This window comes from Mycotypha africana, assembly GCF_025528875.1.
Source record: "Mycotypha africana strain NRRL 2978 chromosome Unknown BDF20scaffold_12, whole genome shotgun sequence".
NCBI classification, from domain to species: domain Eukaryota; kingdom Fungi; phylum Mucoromycota; class Mucoromycetes; order Mucorales; family Mycotyphaceae; genus Mycotypha; species Mycotypha africana.
In genome coordinates this window covers 629,370-655,499 of record NW_026515736.1, presented here as the reverse complement: position 1 = coordinate 655,499, position 26,130 = coordinate 629,370, and the positions used below count along the sequence as shown (strand labels likewise).

The 26,130-nt window shown below is 37.3% G+C and overlaps 9 protein-coding genes across 9 annotated transcripts; 7 read left to right on the top strand and 2 right to left on the bottom strand.

The window, feature by feature from the left end:
* Positions 1-1,347: 1,347 nt before the first annotated feature.
* Positions 1,348-2,325, bottom strand: BDF20DRAFT_896067 (uncharacterized protein). Its single transcript, XM_053082484.1, has one exon. It carries the CDS (start codon positions 1,994-1,996, stop codon positions 1,781-1,783), a length of 216 nt encoding a protein of 71 aa, XP_052931840.1. The 5' UTR covers positions 1,997-2,325; the 3' UTR covers positions 1,348-1,780.
* Positions 2,326-2,824: 499 nt separating this feature from the next.
* BDF20DRAFT_916922 (uncharacterized protein) lies at positions 2,825-5,638 on the top strand (the record flags this gene model as incomplete). The annotated part of the gene is made up of 5 exons (XM_053084513.1): positions 2,825-3,058; positions 3,606-3,983; positions 4,089-4,304; positions 4,381-5,538; positions 5,612-5,638. The coding sequence occupies 5 exons, from the start codon at positions 2,825-2,827 to the stop codon at positions 5,636-5,638; spliced, it is 2,013 nt and encodes a 670-aa protein (XP_052931839.1).
* Positions 5,639-5,743: 105 nt separating this feature from the next.
* BDF20DRAFT_896061 (uncharacterized protein) lies at positions 5,744-7,760 on the bottom strand. Its single transcript, XM_053082483.1, has 5 exons — positions 7,543-7,760; positions 7,380-7,444; positions 7,165-7,300; positions 6,352-7,101; positions 5,744-6,275 (listed from the first exon to the last, which is right to left on the bottom strand). The coding sequence occupies exons 1-5, from the start codon at positions 7,692-7,694 to the stop codon at positions 5,948-5,950; spliced, it is 1,431 nt and encodes a 476-aa protein (XP_052931838.1). The 5' UTR covers positions 7,695-7,760; the 3' UTR covers positions 5,744-5,947.
* A 135-nt stretch (positions 7,761-7,895) lies between these two features.
* On the top strand, positions 7,896-8,444 carry BDF20DRAFT_908093 (uncharacterized protein; the record flags this gene model as incomplete). The annotated part of the gene is made up of 3 exons (XM_053083443.1): positions 7,896-8,075; positions 8,154-8,243; positions 8,343-8,444. The coding sequence occupies 3 exons, from the start codon at positions 7,896-7,898 to the stop codon at positions 8,442-8,444; spliced, it is 372 nt and encodes a 123-aa protein (XP_052931837.1).
* A 6,318-nt stretch (positions 8,445-14,762) lies between these two features.
* Positions 14,763-18,670, top strand: BDF20DRAFT_839495 (uncharacterized protein; the record flags this gene model as incomplete). The annotated part of the gene is made up of 3 exons (XM_053079282.1): positions 14,763-15,131; positions 15,210-17,651; positions 17,729-18,670. 3 exons carry the CDS (start codon positions 14,763-14,765, stop codon positions 18,668-18,670), a joined length of 3,753 nt encoding a protein of 1,250 aa, XP_052931836.1.
* Positions 18,671-18,991: 321 nt separating this feature from the next.
* Positions 18,992-20,732, top strand: BDF20DRAFT_964434 (uncharacterized protein). The gene is made up of 2 exons (XM_053084962.1): positions 18,992-19,144; positions 19,235-20,732. The coding sequence occupies exons 1-2, from the start codon at positions 19,139-19,141 to the stop codon at positions 20,552-20,554; spliced, it is 1,326 nt and encodes a 441-aa protein (XP_052931835.1). The 5' UTR covers positions 18,992-19,138; the 3' UTR covers positions 20,555-20,732.
* Positions 20,726-22,942, top strand: BDF20DRAFT_896046 (uncharacterized protein). The gene is made up of 6 exons (XM_053082482.1): positions 20,726-21,441; positions 21,513-21,596; positions 21,664-21,960; positions 22,032-22,175; positions 22,256-22,402; positions 22,473-22,942. Exons 1-6 carry the CDS (start codon positions 20,874-20,876, stop codon positions 22,712-22,714), a joined length of 1,482 nt encoding a protein of 493 aa, XP_052931834.1. The 5' UTR covers positions 20,726-20,873; the 3' UTR covers positions 22,715-22,942.
* A 604-nt stretch (positions 22,943-23,546) lies between these two features.
* BDF20DRAFT_1004238 (uncharacterized protein) lies at positions 23,547-24,523 on the top strand (the record flags this gene model as incomplete). Its single annotated transcript, XM_053074659.1, has 5 exons — positions 23,547-23,634; positions 23,715-23,756; positions 23,827-23,930; positions 24,009-24,404; positions 24,491-24,523. 4 exons carry the CDS (start codon positions 23,547-23,549, stop codon positions 24,195-24,197), a joined length of 423 nt encoding a protein of 140 aa, XP_052931833.1. The 3' UTR covers positions 24,198-24,404; positions 24,491-24,523.
* Positions 24,524-25,398: 875 nt separating this feature from the next.
* Positions 25,399-26,031, top strand: BDF20DRAFT_828270 (uncharacterized protein; the record flags this gene model as incomplete). Its single annotated transcript, XM_053078235.1, has 2 exons — positions 25,399-25,857; positions 25,948-26,031. The coding sequence occupies 2 exons, from the start codon at positions 25,399-25,401 to the stop codon at positions 26,029-26,031; spliced, it is 543 nt and encodes a 180-aa protein (XP_052931832.1).
* Positions 26,032-26,130: the final 99 nt, after the last annotated feature.

Here is a 26,130-nt window from a genome sequence, read left to right as displayed (position 1 = left end):
ACAAGAGTATGTTGTGAGAATAAAATCCCAGGAACTTCCGTATTGTGTTAAGCATTTATCACTCGATAAAAATATAGTAATAGCAGAGTTTTACACTTTATTTTAGGGATATTATTCGAAGAGCCGCATACCAATCCATATCAAGTCGGCATAAGCAACTGAATACGATGTCCCTTGGTAGAAAGATGAAAAAAAAATAGTGTGATCAACCGAGTCGCACTCTAATAAACAATGGGCATTACTTACGCTACATCTAAATATTTCTTGTATTAAACGATATCGAGCAAGTTAACGCCATTATTCTTAAATACGCAAGGGCAGTTTTGAACGAGGCTTATGGCTTATACGTATAAAATCAACAACAAGAAATATGACATGAAAGTCTGCATATACATATTTAAGTAGAACTAAGAGAATCACTGTATACCCTTCTCGTTTAATTCCTTTTCAGAGGTAGTCATTGCTAAGCTCAAAGACTTTTTTGACTGCTTATCATGACATTATGAACGTTACTGCGGGCTTACTGTATTAAATTCAAAAAAAAATTGAGTTGAAATTCTTTATAACGGCAAGCTTCGGGAACTATTCTGATACGGATCGGTGCGCTCTCAAATTAAGAAACAATTGCGGTCTATGAATCACAGCATAATCCTGCTCCTCGAATTCAATAAGTGAACTTCTTTAGAATTTGCTGCTTGGGAGTTAGCTGTAGCGAAAAATATTATTAGACAAGTCATCCTTCAGGTACTCCGGTAGTTGGAGATAATAAGATTCTTTTATCCAGTGGTTTGAGGATAAGACAAGCACCTAACGTATGATCTTACAACTCTTTAAGTCTTTCATATTCTAATCTGGAAGTTGAGATTACTTGTAAGCGAATAAATAGTATCGCACAAAACGACTCGATAGACACTTTATTTTTAGCAACATGCAATTCGGCTAGAAACTAAAATAAAGATACTTATTCTCACTTGATTTTTTCATCCTACCTCAATCCTCTAAGGACTTTTGCAACGCTGTTCCTTCATGACAGAAGTTGACATACAGTAGCCGGTCTAAGTTGATATTGTACACGACAAGCAATCAAAATAGAATATATGCAGATACAACATATAATGCTTACTTATTGGGCATGAATTCATTTGAAAGATTATAACAACCCACTGATATGAGTCCTTCTACAACAGTATAACAAAAAAGCAACGGAGAGCTCAGTGAGACCATTTGAAGGCGATGAGTAAGAGAAGACAAAACAAAGCGGTATACATGTACATACTTGATCTTCACATTTGAAAGGATTTTAAGCCATACATTTCCAAAAGGAAAATAACATTATTAAATTTTATGGTATTGTAATATCTATTAAAACTGTATTAGTCTTATTTAAAATGCTTTTCTGCAGTTGTAAAAAAATGTTTCTGTTTCATAGAGACATACAATCTATTAATCCTACTAAGGCCTATATTGTGATTGTGGCATTTATATTATTGACACAGTGCAGGCTCGAACGGCTTATCCACCGGAACTACAACAATATGGCAAGAGAGCTACATGGTTCAGTCCTTTTACGCCACCTGCCAGAACGGCTATAAAGATTAACCATTGCTTTAAGTTCTCAGCGTTGTTTTCAGGTTTTGGCTACTAGTCAAAGGCACTTTAAAAGTCAAAGAGCATCCAGCGAGTAATAGCCGAAAAGGGGATAGTGTTATCAGTGGGCGAGTTTCATAGGTATATAACCTTAGGGACATTTTTGAGACTAAGAATTTCTTGAATATAAAGCTCAAGTAACTATTCCATGGTAAGACTGATTTTCGTTAAAGAAAATCAAAGTGTCGCATAAGAAGAACAAATGAAAGTGAAATAATTCTTTATAGAAAAGTAAATGAGGTAAAACGCAAACAGGTAATACTTTACAAGCTTTTTGACTATACATACTAAACTTCCTCTTCTCGTGCTTTCCTTTCAAAAAAGAGAGAAAAGTCAAGGGACTAAGCATCGCGCATATGTATCCCCAGAATATTTTGAATAATGACAACTCAATGGTAACTATCAAACATACAATTTGTAAATGAAATAACTCTAAGCTTTATCATCCAGCATTGGAATAGCGTCACGGATGCTGCAGCAGATGTGCACTCAAAGCTCTCTGAGCAGATATGAACAGGATTTAAGCTAAAACCTAATCTAAAGATTGGGAAATGTTTGGTTATCCGGTTCGCCGGGTTAGCCCAGCGTTTCCGACAGTACGAGGGTGCGGTGTGTGATTTTCTTTGTTAAATTTTTTTTCCCGTCTTCTGCATACATTTCATTTTCCTTTTTTCTTTTCCCTTTTATCTTAAAAGGTAAGGAGTATTCAACCAGTACGTTTTTTTACACGTTTAAGGTAAGGTATATTACTAGTCATATTCATAATAGACTTTTGTATTTTGCTAGATAATAACAGAGTTAAGATCCCTATCTCACACAAATCGTTTTTTTTTTGACGGCACTTTTTCAGATTAGCAAGTAAAGAGCCTCTCATTACCTTTGAAATCAGCGTAAAAAGAGTACCAAAAAAAAAGAAAAAAGAAAAGAAAAGAAGAAAGAAAAACTTACTATCGACTATAAAAGCGAGAAAAGGAAAAGAAAAGAAAAAACGAACCAGGAGCCAAAAGGATTCCAAAAGAAAAGAATAAACCATCATATTATTGCAACCTTTTTTTTTTTTTTTCTATTATCATCGCTTCTTTTTTATTGATAAAGTACTTGTTTGCTATACTTTTCCCAAATTTTATTTGAAAAAAGAAAAAGAGGACTGCGCTCAAAATCGACATCAATGAACACAATGAATACTGATAGACAACACCAGCAAATGCAACAACAACATCCAAACCATCACCTTCATAATCAAGGGCCTGTGACTAAGGACATTGAACAAATTCGCACAAATTATCGCTTAGCATTGAAAGAATTAACTTTTAACAGTAAACCAATTATCACAAATTTGACAATTATGGCTCAAGAACATCAAATGGCTGCAGGTGTCATTGTTGGCGAAATCGAGAATCAATTAAGAAATGTAAGTTGATATTTTACAGTAATGAGAAATAATAACCTCCCACTTTTGTATTGGCTATTTTCCTCCCCGTATATACTTTACCTTGCATTTCTATTTTATGTCATACCGTTATAATTTATATTATAATTCTCGTACATTTATCTACGATTGTATAACGGATAAAATGGGAGACAGTTTTGCACGTACAAGGGCTAGTAACTGGACGCACATTATTATAAAGGTAAGAAAAAGTCGGACCTGGAGTAAACACAGGACAACCATCTCAATGTTGGATGGAAAACTGTGATCTAATAATTTACTCCGGAAGACGTCATTGCCTTGGTGTCCGTGCTGTCTGGTTAATGAAGCTCTTGTAAAAATATTGCCTTCGTACGTGCTATATGTCGGCTACCGCTTATTGATTTTTTAAATATTGTTGCGATCATAAAAAAAAGAAGCCTCATTTCTATCATAATCTATTAGATAATACTACTTCAAAAAACGCAAATTAGTAACCTTTATTTTCTCTTTTCTTTCTCTTTGTCTATACTCGTTTTCAATGCAATAGAATGCTCCGGCTCAGAAACTTCCTGTATTATACTTAATTGATTCTATCTGCAAAAATATCGGTGGCGTTTACATTGTTTATTTCGGAAGAAATATGGTCAATCTCTTTCTAGACGCTTATACTTTGGCAGACCCTACAGTTCGCAGAAGCTTTGAAAGGTTATTACAAACATGGAAAAATGGTATGCCTGGCGGTCAACCCGTGTTTTCTCGTAATGTCATAGAATCCATCGAAAGGTCCATTATCTATATCCGCGAAAAAACGCCAATCTCAAGATATCCTCATCACCCTTCCCATCCTAATACTACTACTAAGAATAAATATTCTTCCCCTCATGTAACCAACTCTTCTATACATGTTAACCCTAATTTTATTAAGGTAAACACACAAAGACATGATATAGAACCCTTATTAAACGTTAGAAAAACCCATGATGTAAAGCTGAAACTATTTTGCTCACTTCAATTTACCTATTGACCGTAGGATCAACACCATCGTTTAGGCGCAAATACCTCAAGAGATCCCCGAATGAAATCGAGTCTTGCTGCACCGCATGCTGCCTCTGCTGGAGATAATGCCTCACTACAATTACTCTCTCAACTACAATCAATGCTTCCGTCTTCTCAACAAACCATCAACTCTCCACTCTCCAATGCTACTCCGCAAGCAAATATCCTAATTCCTCAATTGATCAATCAGGTAAAGGTTCAATACTGTTTGTTAATTTGGAAATATACATAGGCGATGATTGCTAACATGCCATGATTCACTTTAGATTAAAGCAATCTTGCCCACTTTACCTCCCGCTCAAGCCACATCAATCGAACAGGTTTTATCACAAATTGTGGCTGCTTCTCCCGTTCCACCTACGTCTACTTTACCGGCAGTAACCACAGTTTCTACAGCCTCTCCATCTTTAGCAACAGCACCTAATGGGCTGCCCCAATCATATGCAACACCGGTGTCAACTAATGCACCCACACCTATCATATCAAATATTCAAAATGCCCCTTTAAATACTATTCTCTCTACCTTATCTAATGTAACGCCCATCAATACAGCAAGTCCCGTTATAACTAGCACTTCAAATCTCCCACAACAAACACAGCAACCTACAGCAGCTCCTCAGGTGGACACGGCTGGTCTACTGAAGAGTTTGACTTCACTGGGCTACCTAACACCTACACCTCCGCCTCAACTTCCTGTGCCTTCCGCATCAGTAACACCATCCTCTACTTCGACTCCACCACCGCCTCCGCCTACCGCCACCACTGAGACCGTTGATTTAAGCTTAGATGCTATGGGCCCTTTCATTCTGGAATCAAAAGATTTACAGCGCCTTAGACCAGGTGCCATTGAGCTATTATATTCTGCTGAGCCTTTACAATGCAAACAATGCGGTTTGCGATACCCTGAAACAGAAAAAGGACAAGCAAAGATGGATGCTCATTTAGATGCTCATTTCAGACAGAATAGAAAGATGAAAGAAAGAGTGAAACGCGGGTTATCGCGTTCTTGGTTTGTTTCTGTTGATGAATGGGTTAGAGGCGAAGGTGGTGAATTGACAAGTCAGCAAGCACCTACATTTTTACATGACAGTCAAGTAAAGAAGATGCAAAAGAGCAATGGCCAGTCAAACTCTCTGGAGGAAGATGAAGCAATAGACCCGAATGCTTATACAGTTGTCATGCCTGATGATACGGAAAGAAAGCCGTGTCCCATCTGTGGAGAGCGTTTTATTGATTTCTGGAATGATGATGAAGAAGAATGGATGTTTAAGAATGCTATTTTGGTGAATGATAAGATCTATCATGCTACTTGCCATGCAGATGCAGTTAAGAGCGGGTCGTTTGAGGATACGAACACTTCGGAACAAATACAAAATGCCAATGGATTAAAAAGAAAGTCAAATGAAGAAGGCGATGAAGAACAGGTAAATTTGCGAACATGGCTCTTTGTATCTTTAAAAAGTAGCTTTTTCTAACCGCCTTTTAATTTTTTTGTAGTCTGCACAAAAACGTCGCCTAGAGTAACTAGCAATCATTAACAATAATTCCCGTTTGCGCTATTATCAGTTTTCGGCACAATTGATAACAATGATTTTTGTTTTATAAAAATAAAGGAAAACTAAACGTTGAAATGTTAAATAAAAACGCGTTTAATTTCAATCTAATATCGTAGAGTAGCTTTTATATCTGAAACAGCTATGTCAATTAGAATCTTGAGATAGAAAGTAGTATTACGGTTTGCTAAATTTTGTACATAGATAATGATAAATTATATTTACAAAGTGTATAGAAAGAATAAGTAAATCTTTTGAACGTTGTCCCCAGATTTGACCGTTAAAAATAGATTCTTCTTAAATCAGCAGGTGTAGTGATCTTTTGACACTGAGGACACAATTTCTTCGACCCAAGCGTTCGTAACCAACACTCTTCACAATGAACATGCCAACAAACAATAGATGTTAATGGTGTTTTATACGGTTCAAGACAGATCAGGCAGTTATTGGATTTAGACGCTTTTTCGAGTTCACGAATACGTGCTTTTAACGAGTCGATCAGCAGAGATGAGTGGTTGTCGTCAGAAGCCAAAGCATCTTCGCTTTTCAAATGTGCTTCCCAACCAGCATCAGATACAGTCTCTTCAAATCCTAATCTTCTGCCATTACTAAATAGATGAATTGCAGATTTAATTATGTCAGAGCATTTCAATAAAACGAAATTATTTCAACCGTTTAAACTACCTTTCTGCTGATGTACTACGAGTAATACCTCCAGATACCATTTCCCTCAATGCGTTTGCATCTTCATCATTTTCATTCACTAAAATATCTCTTTCTGTGTACTGGCTTTCACCATACTGAGCTGCATCATCGTCTTCGACATCCAAATCCTCATCGTCATCATCTACTTCGACTTTACTTGCAGTTGCAAATCCTGCACCTCCGTAACCACCTTCCATCAAAGCCGTTGCTCTCACACGTCTATGTCCTGCCCATTCATATTCTTCCCATGCCCCAGTATCATTGTTTGAACGAAGCTCTTCTAACGTATTATCACCCGTACTTGAATCTTTGCTATGATTTCCTAGACCAACATCCTCTTCCTCCTCTTCTTGTTCATCGGTATCATTGTTATTTTGATTTGAAAGACAGTTGTCGATATGTAAATTGATGGCTTCCAAATCGCCATAAAGACGTTCATTACATATGAAGCAAGTTTGTATCTCGTCTCCACCTGCTGCTGCCGCTTCTTCTTCTTGCATCATCTGTAGAGCAACTTCGGAATCACGGTCTGTTGACTCAAAATTCACATGAAAAGAGGAAGAACTGCTGCTGCTACCATTGAGTTGTATCTGATTTATCCTTTCTGCTCTTTTGCTTCTATTTTTTCGAATTCTATCAATCGTTTCTTCGTGTGCTGATGGTTTTTTGGTACGTCCTTTGCCTTCTAAATGCTTTCTTGCAAGAACAGCTGCTCCTCGCTTGCCCTTACTGTGAAAAGACAAAATGAATGTTTAATAAACTACTCTGCGTTATTTATGTTTATATATTTACTTTTTGTTCAATGGATCAGTATATACTTCTGAAGTCGTTTCTGCCAAGCGACTTAGTTCATATTGATAGTGTTCTGCCCAATACTGAGGTTCAATACGATATTCGCAAATGGAGCATTTTGGTAAATCTCTTCGAGCTGATGGAACAAGAATTCGGTTAGTACTAGTTGTTTGGCATCACTTTGAGAGTCAGTGGAGACTGAAAGTTTCTGTTACCTTTTTTACTATTATTGTCGTTCAGAGTTTCTAACTCTCTTCTTGATACTTTCGAACGCTTCTTCCTATTTGCATAAAAAAAAGAGCCCAATTATAAATATGCTCCGATATACAACGAGCTATTATTTTTTTGTCAGTCTGAATGAGATGGGATGTCATTTACGTTGATGTCCGTTGTACAGGAGCTGTACTACTACTTGGTGAAGCCATTAATTTATTGGAGGTATATGTATAATGAATCGAAAAATGTGTATATCGTTTATTAGTAGACAGTTGAATACTTGAACATGATGGATGCAGATCGGAGCATTTCATTGGACAACATTTTCATAAGGTATTATTATGCTGCTGCTGCTGCTGTTGCCTCAACAACCAAAGAGAAAGAGCGGCGGCGAATTTTTGTCTCCACGCTGCTCTCGGACAACAGCCTTTTTGCTTTGTGGCTTATTGTTAAAAGCTTAAGAGGGTCCACTAAATTGTTCAGCACAAGCTTTCACATAAGTTATTCATAGAAAAATGAGACTCATTACACATAATATGTTGCAATGCCACGTTAAAAACTGCAACAACAACAATTTCCCTCTTAAATTTCAGAATGTGCAAGTCGAGTTAATAGAAGCAGATTTCAATCCTGAATTCTTAGCAAACATGTTGAATAAAGTTGAATGGGACGCTTTGTATTCTACTGCTATTGAGGTTAGTTACGATTAACGTTGATCGGTTTAGAAACTTATTTTTTGACGTAAGCTGTTACTTTTGAATGAAATACAATAGCTCGGCATCAATACCCTTCCTGCACAAATTCCTGAAAATGCAGCTGAAAACGAAGAGTTTTTGAAAGCTTTACACAACGTCTTATTGGAAGTAAGTAGATATTGTAGCAAATCTGCATTGACGTTGACGATTTATAAATAGCTTTGCAGGCCTAGTTTGTACTTATTGAGTTGCTCGCTTGCATTTTAGACACATGTTCAACAAGGAGAGATGGTTTGCCCCAACTGTCAACATATCTACAGAATTAAAGACGGTATTCCCAACATGCTGTTGGCTGAACATGAGATTTAAATGACTATTTATGAATTACACCGAGATACACTCCACAGTTTAGCATACAAAGCGATACAAAGTAGCCCAGTTACTACAGTGTTATAAGCTGACACTAGGTTCTTACAATCCAAACTTTGACACACCTGAATTTCATGTTACCATCGTTAAACAAAAAAGATGATAGTACAGAATAAATAATTGTATATAAGCATAGCTAACATAACACAAAATAGACTGGGTTTTTTTTCCGGAAGAGTATGGTAGAATTCTGATTCTTAAAGTTGCGTTATGTTAGATATTGTACAAGTAAGCAAGTGATCAATATGTCATTTCTTAATAACATGGTATCATTATCATGCTCATTACTAGTTTGAGTTTACGATTCTTTTCCCTCCCAGGCTACAGCAACTTCAAAGCTAGGTAAACAACAAGTTTCTATATTGTAGCAAGCCAGTAATTATCAAGCTATTCATTATTAGAATTCTAAAAGTTGACAGAGTTTGCTTTCAATCTAATATTCCTCTCTAAAAAATTTTATTCGCGCTATGCAACTTCAAAACCAAAGAGTAAAAATGTATTTGGCAACTGTTAATCAGGCCTTTTTTTTGGCAAGCTATATGACACTGATGCAATTACTAAGAGCTGAAAGGGTTAAGTTTAGTTTCATCTCTTTCTCGAGCCCGCATAAACGATAAATGTGTCAAATGGTGAATATGATAAACTGTAAAGTCTTTAAATTCTCTTGAAACAAACGCCTACAACCTACAATATTCAACGATTAAACTGACATTTTCTTTGAAAGAAGAGAGAATAAAGCTCAAAATGGCGCTAATGCCAATCAAGTTTTCTTCCCTGGACTCGTAATAAAAACCGAGCTGAAGAAGTGCTAATAAAAAAACCTTTCAACAAAGGCAAATACCTTGAGTACCTTGTGATCTCGTGTACACCGATAGGCATTGTTATAACTATCTTTTCTGGTAATCATAACAGAAAAGTTACAGAATAAGGAGGGCATATAGACGAATCATCCAACCTCTTCTCAATAGAGTAACATCTCTTGTCATAGAGATCAGATATACTGATGGCTCACAGTTCTTTTGTCTCCGAGGCGTACAAGCAACAATGCCACTGTAGAGCAAACGGCACCGAAAACATTGCGAGAAATAGCTTCAAATAAGCTATAGTATAACGGTAAATCAAACGTTTACTAGAGGAACTAATATCGGCACAAATGTATACTAACGGTCTTATACTTTAAGCCTATTATTTCATGTAGACAATCGAGTGTTAAAACGCTTTCATTTTATGAATTCAATGTAAACCTTTAGTGCTCAACGTGAACAATAACGATACTATGAACAGAGTACTTTATTATATGTAACTTAAGTCTTTCCATTTTTTGGTATTTTTTATTATACTTCTGATGTAGTAAATCCAGCCTTTTCACTCCTCTCAGCTAGATTTTCCTGCGGTTCTGCAATCTTGTTTCAGTAGGGAGGTTGACAGTCAAGTTAGTAATCATGTGCACTTCACTGATTTATAAACTCTTCATACAAACTTTTGTTGATGCATGTTTAACGAACCATGTCGTATTTTCCTCAACTTACGCTTCAAGAAACTATGAATGCTCGTCATTTGGCTGTGTATAATATCCCTTTCCCTCTGACCTAATACTGATACATAATCCTGGTGTGTTGTGCACCTATTCTTCTTCTATTGAGTGGAAGTTAATAGGGCAGCAGAAGTCATAATGCCAGTTTGAACGACTGTATAGGCCTTGACTTAATCTTGTACTAGAGTAATTTGTTTCGACTTCCATTACGTAGAGATTTATACCAAGTTGGGTTGACAAATCAAGCCTAGCTTACTTCAACCTTAAGTGCATCTTGAGAGGCTTATGCTCATTTTCACACATACTATCGTTTGCAGCAATGAGGTTTATTTGGTGCAGACGATTGATGGAAAGTTCCTGGTTAGTAGCATCCATTGAATTGCTTTCGGGAGCGTCATAGATGTAATAGTCAGAAGAATGACAAGAATGAAATTAGCTTGCATTGGAACTTTCCTTCTTACAGTTTGCAGTGTTAAAGAATGGGTGTGTAGCTTAGGGTAGCTACTCGGCTGACTCTTATCGGAAAGAGTGCGAGTTACGTCTGTATAAGACAAAGTGAATCGAAATAAATATATAGACCATAAAAATACATGAATGGCTCAAGGCCTTGACAGTTGTCATTACATATTATCTCAGCTTATGATAATCGCTCAAGATTTACACTGTTCAGAACGAATTTTCTGAACCTCTTGAAAATTGCACTCATGCAAATGAAATATCGTATCTTCCAAATTGCATTTTTTAAAAATAGGAAAGATTTTTCGTCTTCTTTCTTTTTCTTTGCTACATAGGAGGTCACCCACAGTGTAATCAACCTACGGGACAGTACTCGGCGCTGATCAAATACTGTGGTCTAAGCATGGTAATGTGGTCTTCAAAGTTGCCTTGCAAAAGTGGTGTTGGCTAGGGGCTGGTAGGTCTCCAGGTCTATCGTCTAGATGCCTGAGTATGAATGGTTTGCCACAACAGTTAATACAATATGTGGAAAAATGAACACCATAAAGATGTTTTCATCTTGGAGATCTGGGGGTTTCTTCGAAGTCAGATGAACTTCCACCTTCTCGTGGTTGACTCTGTTAATCAAGCTGTTATTATTATCACCTTGAGAACTAAGAGAAGTTCACGATATTTTTTAATAATTTCCTAAGTAATAACGCGTTCTAATTTGCTTTAGTATATATGACTGATGATCACGACATTGTTAGCATCACACTTTGCTAAATAAAAACCTATTGGTTATTTTGCACCATAATCTCTAATTAAATTTTTCTTACACGGAATTTGAGGCCGTGGAACTTGATTTATAAAGTTAACAGCAAACTCCAGAACTGCTTTTGTTTTTCAGGGCTAACGTCATCTATGCTGTTAAAATCAAGGGGTTGATCAACTTATACCTCTAGACCCTTACTGTTGCAGTTCCATAGAAAGTCCCTTTTTATTTTCTGTCTCATAAGGCTATCCTGCTATTGATGATTCCTGTGTGCAAGGATAATATATTTTCTCTAATCATACAGTCGGCTCTCAATCAGCGCAGATAAAAAGTTGATTTCCAACTGTCTTCGGTCATTTCAAAGTGGTTGCTTTATCTAAGGCGTTAACATATTGCTCAATATATTTTTGATATCATATACAAGAGCATTATTGCATGCTTTATTAACTTTTGAGAATAAGTCCTGTTTATCACCATACTTATCTATGCTTTACTTTGTTTTTGATAAGAGCCAACAACTATTTAACTCAGGCGTGTAGTTGGGTGGCGCGCAGCAATAGCCTCCATTGGGTCATTAGCTTTTCGGTTTTCTTATTATATGCGTCGGCGCATTGTTCATAATTTGATAAAAACTCTTCTATTCACGGTTCGATAAGAAATCCAAGTAATGCCCAGTAGTGGTCCCCTTTTTTTACAGCTTGTGAGGAATGGTAGCCTTTCTTTTGCAAGCACAATCACTCCCAACTTCCTTGTTCATTTGTGCAACTCACACATTGATGTCCACGATCATTACATTTAAAAATCGCTCCTTAGATAGTATTCGATTCAGCCTTTGTCCATGATGTCACGTATAGCTGGCGTATTAGCAGCTGATCAACCAGAAGAAGGTCTTATAATGTTATTAAAAGCAGGCTTGCCGGAGAGAACGCAGTTCTGATGAAGGTCCATGTCCGACTTACCGTACTGTATTATCCATTCGTAACCTTCTGTCAAACATTCAGAGTCGTTTCGAACTACACGATGACGCGTTGGTACTTCGGTGAACCGGTTATTTGACACCAATTACTATAAGTTCTTCCTGTGATATTTCCATACCTCCTGTAACGTAAAGCGTTTTATGATTCCTCACTTACGAACTTGATTCTGGCGATTAGTGCAGACTACAACACTGCACCTACCAAAATATCTTTGTTCGTGCTCCTGTCATGGAACATATATGTCGTGCTCGGCTGTTAAAACGTATATGAAGGCTCATCCTTCGTATGACTGGATGTTTATCAGTAACCCCTTTTTATTATAAAGGCTACGTGCCTCATCATCCTCTCCACTTCAAGAGCGAAAACAGGAGGCTGCTTCATTATTACTGACGACCTACAGATCTATGAATTACGAAAAAATTGAAGAAGCAAAGTAGAAGATTTCGCGTCGCAAGAACAAAAATGACACATCTGCAGCCAAGCCTATCGTCAAAAATAAAAGACTTCAGTTGCAGCGACGAGTTGAATCTAGAGATGTATGGTAAAAGCGTTCTGAAAGCAAACATGCTTCAAATTTGTTAAAATATTCTTGCCGGAGCCATTAAAGGAAAAAATAAGGCACTGGCAGATAAAGCCACTAAAGGATATACAGGTGCATCAGGTTCAATTTTCGATAAAATAAAATCAAGTATTCATGTTAGACCACTTCCAAAGTATAATATGATACAGTTCCAATAAACTGAAGATGCAGAACTACTGCGAATACGGGAAAATAGGTTGAAATAAAACATTCTGGTAAGATTTTATCGCTCTCCGTTGGATCGGTTGAAGATCAAAGAATAGAATGAGATAAAGAAAATAGACAATAACAAGTCTTTAGAAACTCAGAAAGCTTGGAATTTATTTTCCATATGAAATTTCAGATGAAAAGCTGATAACGTGGACAGAAGCCGATTGATATTCATACTTTACGATATGGGTATCCAGGCTTACTCACCATGGAATTATGAATGGTTCTGACTTGTAGAAGTATCCAGAGGAACCAACCCAATAAATTAGAGCGAAAGGAACACCGAAAGAGAGAAGCGGAAGTGTAAATTTTACTCAGTTTTTAATTGTTCTGAATTAGTAATTGCTGTTAACATGAAGGCTGCTTATGATGAATATTTTGGATAGTTGGCTAAAAAGACCTGTTTATCGTCTGGAGAATTTCAGAGTTCATCATAGAAGCTTTTTGTGCAAGCAATCGATGCACGTGGATACAGACCTTTTTTCATGGCCATAATCGCCTACCTTAAATCCAGTTGGGAAGTGCTGGACCAAGATCAAGAGTATTGTAGCTGAAAGCGCTTGGATTTTAAAGTATTTTGATTGCTAGAATCAAGAAAATTTGCCTAATTGCCATCGTTAAGGAGTGCTTAGATTGGATTAGACATTCAGAGCCTTCCTAGATAGATATTCAGATAAAGAATTGTCCTTAGTATGATTATGTGAACTAATCTCCTAAACAAAGCTTTATGTCTCTTGTAGAGTCAAAAAAATCTGACAATTGTGGTACTGTTATAGTCAACTTGAAGCTTGTACATGTTTCTTATCAATCAGTCGGGATAACGTAATGTCTGAATTATGAACTTCGCCAATTTTTATCCAATAAAAATTGCTCTAAAAGTAAACAAAAGGGAAAATCTGTTGCGTAAATGTAGAAAGGAAAGGTTGCCCAGAGACATTTCGCAGTTAAGGATAACGACGCGGTTTGCATATCAAACGAATTAGAACCGTATAATGTAGGTAATTTATATTTCATGCATAACATATTTGGTATAAGAAGTGTAAGCCGTTTTCCGTTTTGCAATTCTTTTATAAAATATAACATCTCAGATGTGAAATCCGCCCAATAAGCACAGCTTAAGTAAAACAAGCAAATTTTTTCTCTGTTTTGCCATGTTCTTGAACAATAAAATCGATGAAAAAAAAAAAAGGGACGCCGTCTACCAAATCAACATAATGCCGCAACCCAATCTCGCAGCGATAGCATGCGTATGAATTCCCCTAAAAGAAAAGCTGTATACAATTACATCTTTATTAGAAAATCATCAAATTGTAGTAAATTTGCTCGCTGGCCAAATGCCTCGTTTGGGTTGTTTGTCTCACCAAAAATGAGCACCAAAATTGAGAGAATTGCACTCAAAGAACTCCGACTTTGACCTGAGCAGACCATGCCCTCTTCGCTCCCTTTCCTTTCCTTTGCTTTTATCCCACTAGATTTAACGGAAACAAAGACGTTTTTCTTTTATTTCCTTTCTTATTTAACTATTTCCATTAATAAGAATTCAATTACTAAGCTTTACGACAGCTATTACGGATAAAACTTTCTTGCATATTATTCATATCATTTATCTGTAAAAAAATTCTTGTTACTGAACCTTTCTTATTGAGACGATTTCTTCAGTTCTATAACATCTTTTATTTGTACATTATATTACATCTTCCCCTTTGGGGACAACACATCAATCAAGCACAACAACTTCAAATAAACCATGATGAATTTACATCAACAGTTAAAACAGCAGAATTTCGGATCTAACAACAATAGTTCCGATCAAAGTGCAACGAATTCAGTCTTTTACTCTTCTGATGCTTCAAAATCCTCACCAGTCCCACAGGCTCATTTCTCTATGGCACAACAGCATCAACAAGTATTGTCATTATCAGTAAACACAAATCCAGCACACATATACAATACCACTGATCTTGGTTCTTCACCCTCTGTGGTAACATCTCATCATGCTGATTTGGCTTCTTCAGCGTTGCCGATGATGAACTCACCAAATACTTTGACGCAGACCTCTATACACAACAACACAAATACCAACGTCAATGATAGTACACTGCACTTAGTATCCACGGTAAAATATTTATTACTAGAGATAGATCAAGAACTCGCATTTTTCATGCTCATAACTTTTTTCTTCGTTTATAATTAGAACAATCAGTTACCTGAGTCTATTGCCACCGAAAACACGAACAACACAACTCCAACTGCTGCTACAGTAACAACAACCATTTCTGAACATGCCAACAATACAACTATGTTCGAACAACAAATGACTATAACTTACAATGCTGAACATCATAAAAATTCACAATTGCATCAGTTACAACAACAGCAGCAGCCACAATTACAGCAGCATCAGCAGCTACAATCGCCACAAGAAATTCAGGCACAAATTCAGGTACAACATCAACAGCAGGTTCAAGCGCAAATGGAAGCACATGCCCATGTTCAAATGCAAGCTCTTGCTGAAGCTCACCATGCCCAGTCTCAAGCGCAAGCACATGTTCGGGCACAGGCACAGGCAGTACAGCAAGCCCATGTACAATTGATAGCTCATCAACAGCAGCAAATTCGGGACAGTGTGCAACAACAACAACAACAACAACAACTGATAAACGGTATGCTAATTTCTCAGCAGCAGCAACAACATGCTCAACCAATTGTACCTTCGCAAAATACTACTGCTGAACAACACCAACAACAGCAATTATTACAACAAAGTATAGACGAAGAAAACGAACGTGTTGCTGCTGCAGCTCAGCAAGTAATGGCTCAACAAATGGCACAGCAATATGCTTTGTTGCACAAACAGCAGCAGCAGCATCAATTGCATCAACAGTTATTATCTAGCCCATCTAATAACAGCAATGAGGCTTTATCGCAACAGTCCCCGGCAACCGCAAATACTCCTATCTCACACGAGCTGATAACTGATGGCAATCCTAATGATTTACTCTCCCAACAGCAACAGCATATTGCTGTCGGCTCTACTGGAGGTACGGCGTCTGCTGCGACAGTATTACCAAGCCATACTGCTGCTGCTGCCACCACACAAGAAGCTCCCCACATCGTTTTATCACAAATCAATGCAACAAGTCTTGGTAACAATAGCAATAGCAGTGGTAATAGCAGTGTCGCTACAACGCCTACGGCTGCTGTCATAAATCCACTTCCGACTACAATGCAACATCAGGTGGTGAAGAGTGACAATATCTCTTTACATAATGCTATTGTTCAACAACAATTTCATCAACAGCAGCAGCAACAACATTTGCAAAATAATATTTATTCTATAAACGAGAGTACCACATCTTTATGTGGAACAAAACGGAATGTAACTGACACTCAAGCTTCAGGAGTTTCTCTTACTCGTAGAAAATCAAGAAGGCATACTGTCTCTAGCTCTCATCCACCCACCTTGAATATTGACACCCATAACTTAATGAATATGAATTCTCCTCGGTCAGCCGCTGCATTATCACAACAGCAGTTTTTTCAACAACAATTACAACAGCAACAGCAACAGCTGCAAATACAACAGCAGCAGCAGCAACAACAACAACAACAACAACAACAACAACATCAAGCTCAGCAAGCATTGAAACAGCTACAAGAACAACATTTTATTTCTCAGCCTTTACAAACCACTCAGTCCTTACCCTCACAAATATCACCGCTTAATTCACAAAATTTGCAACAGCATCAATATATGAAGGGTAATATTAGCAATAGTAGTCTGAGTAATGATACTTTGCTGATGGAAATAGATAGCAACCAGCAAGAGACAGTAGCCGTAAAAAAAGAAAGTTTTGTTAGTCTTCAACAAAAGCCTGTCGTAGGTAAAATTTCTTTGCCGCCAAAGCCCACACCTCAAGAATTAGGCTTACAGCAACAGTTCTCTATGGTACAATCAGCTCCAGTAGTTGCAACAGCAACAGATAATAATATAAAGCTTAACAATAATACATTCACTGTCGATCAGGAAGAAAGTAAATCAGCGGATCATCCCGCGACTAATTTGGAAGGCAGTTCAACAGGCACTTCTGCGAAGGACTACGAAAATATGTCAAGAGAACAGTTAATCGCGCGGCTTATCGTTCTTGAGAACCAAAAGAAGAGAAATACTGATGAGAAAATGGATGAAAAAGCTATGGATATTGAAGAAGACGCAGAAGAAATTAAATTAGAGACAGTAACAACAACAGCAGCAACAACGGTTAGTGCAGGTACTACTAAACAAGAAACAGTCACTGAAGTTGCTGATGATGATGAGGAAACACCCGGTGAAGATGAAGAAGACGAGGACGACGACGACGAGCGGTCACTTTCCGCAGCTGATGAAAACTCTATAACAACAGCAACAACGAACACTACCACGACACCACCTGCTCAAAATGATAACAGCAATATTAATAATGCAATCAGCAGTAACCCTGCACAGCAGAAAATTCATTCTACTCCAGATGTTGCTACTGAAGATGATACTAATAACGGACCTAAACAGTGTAAATGGAAAGATTGCGGTGAAATGTTTGGTGATTTAAAACAATTGATAACTCATTTGAACGATACGCATGTTGGCAGTGGGAAGGTAAAATGATACATATTAACCTACACATTCATTGCGAAAGCATATTATATTAACGTTACCCATTAATACTTGTATAGCCTACTTACTGCTGTCAATGGGAAGGATGCGCGAGAAATGAGAAACCTTTTGTAAAACGCCATAAAATGTACAACCATCTTCGCACACATACTGGTGAGAGGCCGTTTGTCTGCGATAGACCCGGTTGCGGCAAAAAGTTCTCGCGTCCAGACTCGTTAACAACGCATATTAAAACCCATTCAAATGTTCGACCTTTTATATGTTCAAATAAGGGATGTACAAAAGCTTATTATCATGCCAGATCCCTGAAGAAACATGAGAAAACACACGAACTAGAAGAAGCTGCACGAATTGCCTCTAATAATATTGCCGAGAATGCAACAGTGATTGATGGCAGTAATAGAGCAGCAATAATCAATTCGATGCTACCAACATCAGATAATAATGCGATTCATCAACGACTCCAAACAGATTCAGTAGCACAAGTTCAAACACAGATGCAAGTCCAGGTACAGCAAGCCCAAGCTCAAGCGGTGGCAGTAGCAGCAGCCCAGGCAGCCATGACCAACTTATCACCTTTTAGTACGGCTAGTGCACCGGCGACTGTTACTCCAGCTTTACTTTCTAATAGCAATGTACCTATGGATTACCTAAATAGTCAGCTAAATGCTAACACCATTGGGAGTAATAGTAGTACACTTCAGCAGCAGTTGCCGATAATGAGTAACAGTCATTCATTACCGAATACACCGCTTACCGCTAGTACTCCTGCTTTACAACAACAATCACAGCAACAAACAAACTATACTTCAATACAATCTCAAACACCATTGGCTACGGCAACTCCACCTTTACCACCATCAAATTATACCCAGGACAATAATAATGCTACGTCTATCAATACTACTGCTCAATATCATACTTCTGTTTTAACATTTTCTCCAGCTGGTTTGGTTGAACAACAACAGCAAAGTAGCATCATAACTCAGCAACAGCAATAGTTGAAAAAGACGTTTTGCTTTTTTCTCCTTCCTTGATTCTGTGAATCGCAAATGTATTTGTATACTATCTTTTGTTATTTCTCCTTGGTTTTTTTTTTTTTTACGCTGAAATTCTAGCACGCGTATCTTTATAAACACTGTTATCCTTATTTGTCTAAATATATATTTGATTTATTATTAACGCTCATTCTATATTATTCTTATAACTATGCTATTATACTTTTGACTTATTGCAATATCAACATTAATTTATCGCATGAATTATAAACAAATGCTGGTCTTCAAAAAGTTCTAAATTCCACACTTGGTAAGATAAGCCTACTGGTTCAGTATGTGACTCGTTTTCATTTCACATTTACAAATTTAGCAAAGTTGGGTGTTGAATTTAAAAATTGAACTTTCCAAAAATGTCTTTTTGACATTTTTTTATTAAGAAAGCTGTTAACAGTACCAGTCAGACAAATCAGCATGGTTGTAAGTCCTCATCATTTGAACTAGAGGGTAACGCTAGAATATTTTCAGTGAACTTATAATTTACTTGATTCTCTATTTGATACTCCATAGAAAGTCAAAGTTTTATCCAGATCTTCAAACGACTATGTTAGAGAAAGAGCCCAAGATATTCATAAAATACAACGCAATTACGATCCCAGTGCCCACCCATTTGAACGAGCCAGAGAATATACCAGAGCATTAACTGCAGCCAAATTAGATAAGATGTTTGCCAAACCGTTTGTGGCATCCATGGCCGGCCACATCGATGGCGTTTATTGTCTGACGAAGCATCCTACGAAACTCAATTCTATGATTTCCGGCAGTGGTGATGGTGAAATTCGTATTTGGGAGTTATCGGAACAAGCAACGACTTGGAGAGTGCAAGGCCATCGTGGTATGGTATCTGGTGTTTGCGCTGCAACGGAAGAGGGAAAATTCTTGTCTTGCTCTACTGATAAAACAGTTAAAATTTGGGGTGATGGAACTGACGCATTAGAAGTATATAACGGCAAATTCGCTTTCACAGGTCTCTCTCACCATCGCTCAGAACCGCTTTTTGCTACCTCTGGTGGTACAGTAGAAGTCTGGGATGAAAATCGATCAGAACCCATACATGATTTTGCTTGGGGAGCAGATTCTTATCAGTCTATCAAATTTAATCAAGTGCAAGAAAATATCTTTGCTTCTTGTGGCACAGATCGCACAATTGTATTATATGATCTAAGAACGAGCACACCTATTACAAAACTTGTAATGGCGTTGAAGACAAATGTGATTGCATGGAATCCTATAGAGGCGTTTATATTCTCTACGGGCAATGAAGATCATAATGCCTACACTTTCGATATGAGAAATATGTCATCTGCACGAAATGTTTTGAAAGATCACGTGTCAGCAGTAATGAGTGTGGACTATTCACCTACAGGACAAGAAATTGTAACTGGATCTTACGACCGTACAATTCGTTTATATGATGTGGGATCTGGCCATAGTAGAGATTGTTATCATACCAAGCGTATGCAAAGAGTTTTCGCTGTGCAATATTCTATGGATAGTAAATATGTGTTATCAGGATCAGATGATGGTAATATACGTATCTGGAAGGCACATGCAAATGAGAAGATTGGAGTGAAGGACTGGCGTGAAAAGAACAAACTTGAATACTCGGCTAAGTTGAAGGAAAGATATGGACACTTGAAGGAAATTCGCAGGATCGAGAAACATCAAAGAATACCTAAGGATATTAAGATTGCTGATAAGAGAAAGAAGGAAATGTTATATGCAGAAAAGAGAAAGGAAGAACTAAGGCGTAAACACTCCAAGAAATATGACCAGGAAAAGCGACGCGTTCCTGAGAGAGAAAAGTCTATTATTGGTGTTGCTAAGTAGTAGATCTTTCCTACACATTCTTTACGTAAATAGCCTTATCTAATATATATCCATCTCCACACCTTTTTCAATGTCACTGAATAAAAATGCTATATCTTTGTGGGAAGCCATTTAAATTTTGTTTTCACTATGTCATGTGCTCTGTTTATTTTGTGTCTCATTTCCCCCACACCAAGCGATTTGCACAGACGCAGTTCGAGTGAAAAAACAACGAACAAAGTTTAAAAATCCACTTCAAAACCCGTTCTTTCGCATAAAAACCAATTGCACAATTCAACGTTTTTACTCTTTTTCAGATCCTCTCACCTTAAATACCTATATGTCCGATAACAATATACCTGAAATAAACGTTAGCACCACTGCTGCTACAAATAACAGATTGAGACCAACTCAAACTAACGATACGACAGAGGCGACCACTGCCGCCAATACGTGTACTAATATGAAAGAGGAGTCTTCATCACCAACTATAACAAACACTAATGTTCAGCAAGGCGCCGATGACAATTTAACACATCTTCCGGAGAAATTGCGAATTTTGAAAGAAGCATTCCCTAATACAGATATAGACGTAATCGAGGCTGTTCTTCAAACTCAAAATGATAATGTTGAAAATACCTTTGAGTTGTTGTTAAGTATGTCCGATACCGACTATAAACCTCAAACAGTGTCCAGTCCTAGTTCTACAGATAATTATGATCAAAATGATACACCACCTATGCCACCAAGGCCTTCTTCACAAGAGCAGCAATCAATGAATAATAGCTCACATCCGCTATACACTTATTGGCAAAGGCAGGCACCAACAACAGTGGAAGAACAATTACGTATGGATGAAGAATTAGCCAAGAAAATAGCAATGGAGGACGAATTGAGGGCAGAACGACGTAAGAATCTTTGAAGATGGTGCCAAAAAACCGCATGATTTAAATGATTAATAATTCTTATTGATAATTAGGTCGACAAAGACATTTACAACATCAACAGCAAAGACAAAGATCACAGCAGGACGAAGATGAAGATTCTATTTTTAATTTTCAAGGTAATAAAGCGAGCTAAACGTTCTTATATGGGAGAGTAAAAGGCTTGAAATAATCATCTTTACGTAGAGGAATTGCCCATAATCAAAGAGAAGATGATCGAAGCGGGCAATGCAGCCAAAAAGAAGATGTTGGATTTCTTCAATCAAATAAAGACAAATACGCAAAAGGGGAACAATTCACCACCAGCAATAAATAATCAACAATCACATATAAATGCACGTTATAGAGGTCTACCTACTATTGATGACGGCGATGACCTTCTGATAGGTGATATCTCCGCAATAAACTTATCAGATCAGGATGTGTATGCAAAAACAGGAAGGAAATTCGATAACGACTCCAAAGTTACAGCATCACATCAAGGTAAACCTTGCCTTAGGCGCTCGTTTGAAGAAAAAAATAATGGAAGGACTCACGTTCTCCTTTATCTCTAGAAGACGGAGTAATACATGTCGATCCACCTTTATTAACAGCAGTAACAAACAGTTTGGGCAGTAAAATAGAAACATCTACTTCTGATGCTCAATTAAAGGCTGACGAAGATTTTGCACGACAATTAGCCGAAGAAGAGGAGAAAGGTCCGCCCGGTAACGATTACATATGACCTTTGCAGAAGCAGTTACTGAAATACATTTTTCATTCTATTTATCCATTGTAGCGGCAAGAAGGAGGAATCACACGCCATCTACGTATACAAGTACTGCTGATGTGAGCAGCCCTCCACAAATGCCCCCTAGAAAGGTTGGTGGCCCAACTGTAGTCATCGCACCAAAATCACCGCTTGAATTTGATTCCGACTACGAAGGTCATATACAAAAGTATATCTTGCAATTATTGTAGAGATGCTAACAAGCAGTTTCTTTTATATAACGCAGATGTGAGATTAACAGCTGCACCAACGGCTACGTCGGCAAAATATGGTACAACTAGTGGCTCCTCACCAAATGTTACCAACGCTACTGTACCATATGTAATAGGTGATGATGACGATGATGACGATGAATCAGACAATCTTGTGGATATTCAAGCTGATGATGGAGACGATCAAAAACCGCAAGAAAAGGCAAATGATGATGCTATTAGTGGCACGAAGTATAACATCAAGAAAAAACATTAACCATAGTTTCAAAAGTGCTGTTATAATTCACCATCAAATCGCCTACATAGGGAGATAAACAATGAATAATTAAAACCCAGATTTAAATACTATTTATTTTCGGTTTTAATTTAGACTTTCCTGTTACAAAATCGGATATTTTGACAGACTTTTTCAGAAAATTTAAGTCATTATTTTCGGACTACTTACTTTTTACATTTGGACACTTGTAATAACCATCTGAGGCCCGCCTCTTTTTGCACGCATTTGTTGCAGTAAGTTTTGTTGTTTGATCGGCCCAGAAGAATTACGTACATTCTCCTTAGCTGCCATTTAAACTGATAGTCCAGTTGTATTCTATGTAAATGACTCACAATCCTGTATTCTCATTGACTGCTCAGCATCTCTCTTGATCTAAAATCGTGTCACTTTAGTGTCATTTTTCCCTTAAAGAAAGCAATAACAATAGATGATTGTATAAATTAAGTTAAACGCCTGTTTCTTGTCAGTAACTGATGAAGTGACAAATAAACGTGTCTCGATTAATAAACGTGTTTCGATTTGATGTCAGAATTTAGCGCGTCTAGATTGTTTTTGTTGTCAAAACTTCTTTGTTGTCCAAATATAACATTCTAACAAAAAGTTTCAGTTTATAAAAAGATAAAAAGTTGGTACCTTTTCCCTTTTTTTATCAGAGTCTAGTTATATCCTTTAAAGAATTATTAAAGAAGTGTTAACAGTGGAGCATCAGGTAGATTAAAATAAGATCTCATCACGAGCTACTCCCAACGACTGTACTGTACATATTTAGTTTGTAACTGAGTGTTTGTATCTTTTGAGTAGCTTTTTTATCATGCCGTCAAGAGAAGTTTACCTTGAAGCAAAGTTAAAGAAAAAGCAACAAAAGAATAAAGAGATTCAGTTCATGATTGCTGTATTCAGTTTACTATTCGTTTATGTATTCTAACAGAATCCTTGAACCATTAATTTCTTGAAACATGTTTCGATTGCGGACGGGAAGGACATGCCCATAAGGGCTCATACTTGTGTCCAGAATATAATGGTAACAGATAGCTGAAGAGATAGTATTTCCTGTTCATTTCCACTGATATTTTGTTCATACGCTTTTCTAGCCAAGAAGCGAAAGTCCGGAAAAGACAACTACGAAACAAAGCAAGCTAAAGATAAAGGCAAAAAGAGAAGGCTAGAAGCGAGAAAAGCATCGCCATCGAATACTGTGAGTTTAAAACCTCAAAGGTGGATCCCAAATTGCCAAATCAAGTGCCCTTATCTAGAAGTAATGTCATTTTCGTAGGTTTGTAACAATTGTAATGGTGTCGAAATGAAAGAAGTACGAATTTCGGACGGCTCCAGCGTCTATGGTACCAAGGCCTGCAAAACCTGTGGTATAATATGGCAAAGAGATGTCAATGCGGCCAAAAATATGCTTACTATTGCAAATTCCGTATGGCCGCCCCGACATTTTCTCTCGCCATCGCCATAACGAAAATGGTGCTGCAGGTTCTATACCGACGGCTTAAAGATTTTTACGCGTTTAGGCGAGTTCATCTTGTGAAATTTCTCACTGTGCATTTCTGAGGTTTTATTAACTGCTGCTTAACACTACAACATACTCAAACAGGGTAGGTTACCTACCCTGTTTGAGTAATAGTAGTTCGCACATTTGGCATTGAGCATTTAGACAGAAAAGGTATGATCCCAAAAACTATACTTTTCATCCAAAATAATTTTTAAATTAATCTGAATTTTAATTGTAATATAGTCTCAATTTGATAGCCATTTCGTGCGAAAGTCAAGCGAAAAACAGTATTTATTTAAGGCATCTACAAGATAGCACTTTGAGTGTTCAAGTTTTTTCACCTTGTTTACTGTTTTCGTAATCAAATCAACTCGGCGTTTTGAAAATGTATAATCTTCCTCCAGTTATAACATAGGGTTTTTGTCGTGCCAATGCCTAGCCACCTTTTTATTTTTTGAGAGAGAACTCGAATAATAGTGTGGAGCGTTAGTCTGCTTACATATTTTGAATACCAAACACAGTGATTACCGGCTGTTATTAAGTATAATACACGGTTTTCAGATTCAAGAAAGAACCAAGAGGAGAGAGTACTTCAAGATATTTATACGTTCCTGAATTACAATATATCATTCCAAGCAATCCGCTTGATGATTAAATACTACCCAAAGTGTAGGAAACAAGCTTATTAATTAAAATATAACAGGGTCACAATTATTAAAATATAAAGAGTCCTTATCGAGCAATTCATCATTGCACTCTTGTTTCTTTATGTTTCAATAAGGTCTCTTTATTGATCTGAAAGTCGTGCTAAGCTGGATTTAACTTAGTGTAACAATATACATCATAAAATTTTCTTTCTTTGACCTTCATGAATGCTAAAGTAAGAAAAATGTAAAAAAAGGAAAACGCTTAGTATTTCTTTTTTTTTCTTTCTTTCAGCTCTTTCTTTGCATCAAAAGTATAACATCATATTATGAGTAATCCTTTTCAAGAAAATGTTCACCAAAACCCATGGGCCACACCTGCTGGTCCAGTCTATGGCAATGCTTATGAAGATACAGCACCTATTAATACGACTACTATGCCGCAACCGGTGACGACAGATTCTCCAGCTTTGCCTCCCCGAAGAACACCAAACAATGATAGTAACAGCATTCCTAAAAAAATGCCTTCACCATCCGATTATCATTCAACAAATGCACCAGCAAATTTTACAGATAATGCTTGGCAACAATCGGCACAGGAATCGAATAAAACGTTAGCGGAGGATGATATTGTTGACCATGGGAGAAATGCTTGGTCTACTAATTCACCTCAACCGCAAACAATAAATGCATATCAATACAGCGGTACAGCCTATGGAAATACACCAACAATGGCCCACACAAATGCATATTCTAATCAGCCAGCCGCTAGAATGGACGCTGATCATCCAGACGATGCCAATAACAAGCTTGAAACAAGCAACGATGCATCAAAAAAGAAGAAGAAAAAGGACAATGATTTTTTGGACAATGCTATGAAAAAAGATGGCAGTTTGCCATCGAAGATTAGGTTGTTACTGCGGTTCATTCTGCTCGTTGCGGCTGTGGGTCACTTAGGTTTTGCGGCTGGTGCATCACCGGTAAGCCATCTTTGATAAGTAACAAGTATGATCGGATTGTAAAGATACCTACAGAGCAGAGAAAAACTGAAGTATACATTGCATTTAAAGTTTTCCGGAATGTCCGTACCATTCAACAGTAGTGCTTGTTTTTACTTCCTAGTTGCAGTGGTAGGTACACAAGTATTGCTGTAGTATCTAGTGCATTTATGGACTACAATTTATCATTCATTTCTAATAGGCAATCTTATCTATCATTTATTCGGGCTATCATACTATATTTTATTTCTTCAG

What these genes read in the sequence shown, in the direction of transcription:
- BDF20DRAFT_896067 (XM_053082484.1), bottom strand. Translation starts at nt 1,996, where the DNA reads ATGCTTAGTCCCTTGACTTTTCTCTCTTTTTTGAAAGGAAAGCACGAG.
- BDF20DRAFT_896061 (XM_053082483.1), bottom strand. Translation starts at nt 7,694, where the DNA reads ATGAAATGCTCCGATCTGCATCCATCATGTTCAAGTATTCAACTGTCT. An exon ending in CCTGTACAACGGACATCAAC is followed by an intron (nt 7,445 to 7,542) that starts GTAAATGACATC and finishes TTATGCAAATAG; the next exon opens with GAAGAAGCGTTCGAAAGTAT. An exon ending in CGTAGTACATCAGCAGAAAG is followed by an intron (nt 6,276 to 6,351) that starts GTAGTTTAAACG and finishes TCATCTATTTAG; the next exon opens with TAATGGCAGAAGATTAGGAT.
- BDF20DRAFT_896046 (XM_053082482.1), top strand. Translation starts at nt 20,874, where the DNA reads ATGTCCGATAACAATATACCTGAAATAAACGTTAGCACCACTGCTGCT. An exon ending in TTCTATTTTTAATTTTCAAG is followed by an intron (nt 21,597 to 21,663) that starts GTAATAAAGCGA and finishes ATCTTTACGTAG; the next exon opens with AGGAATTGCCCATAATCAAA. An exon ending in AGTTACAGCATCACATCAAG is followed by an intron (nt 21,961 to 22,031) that starts GTAAACCTTGCC and finishes CTTTATCTCTAG; the next exon opens with AAGACGGAGTAATACATGTC.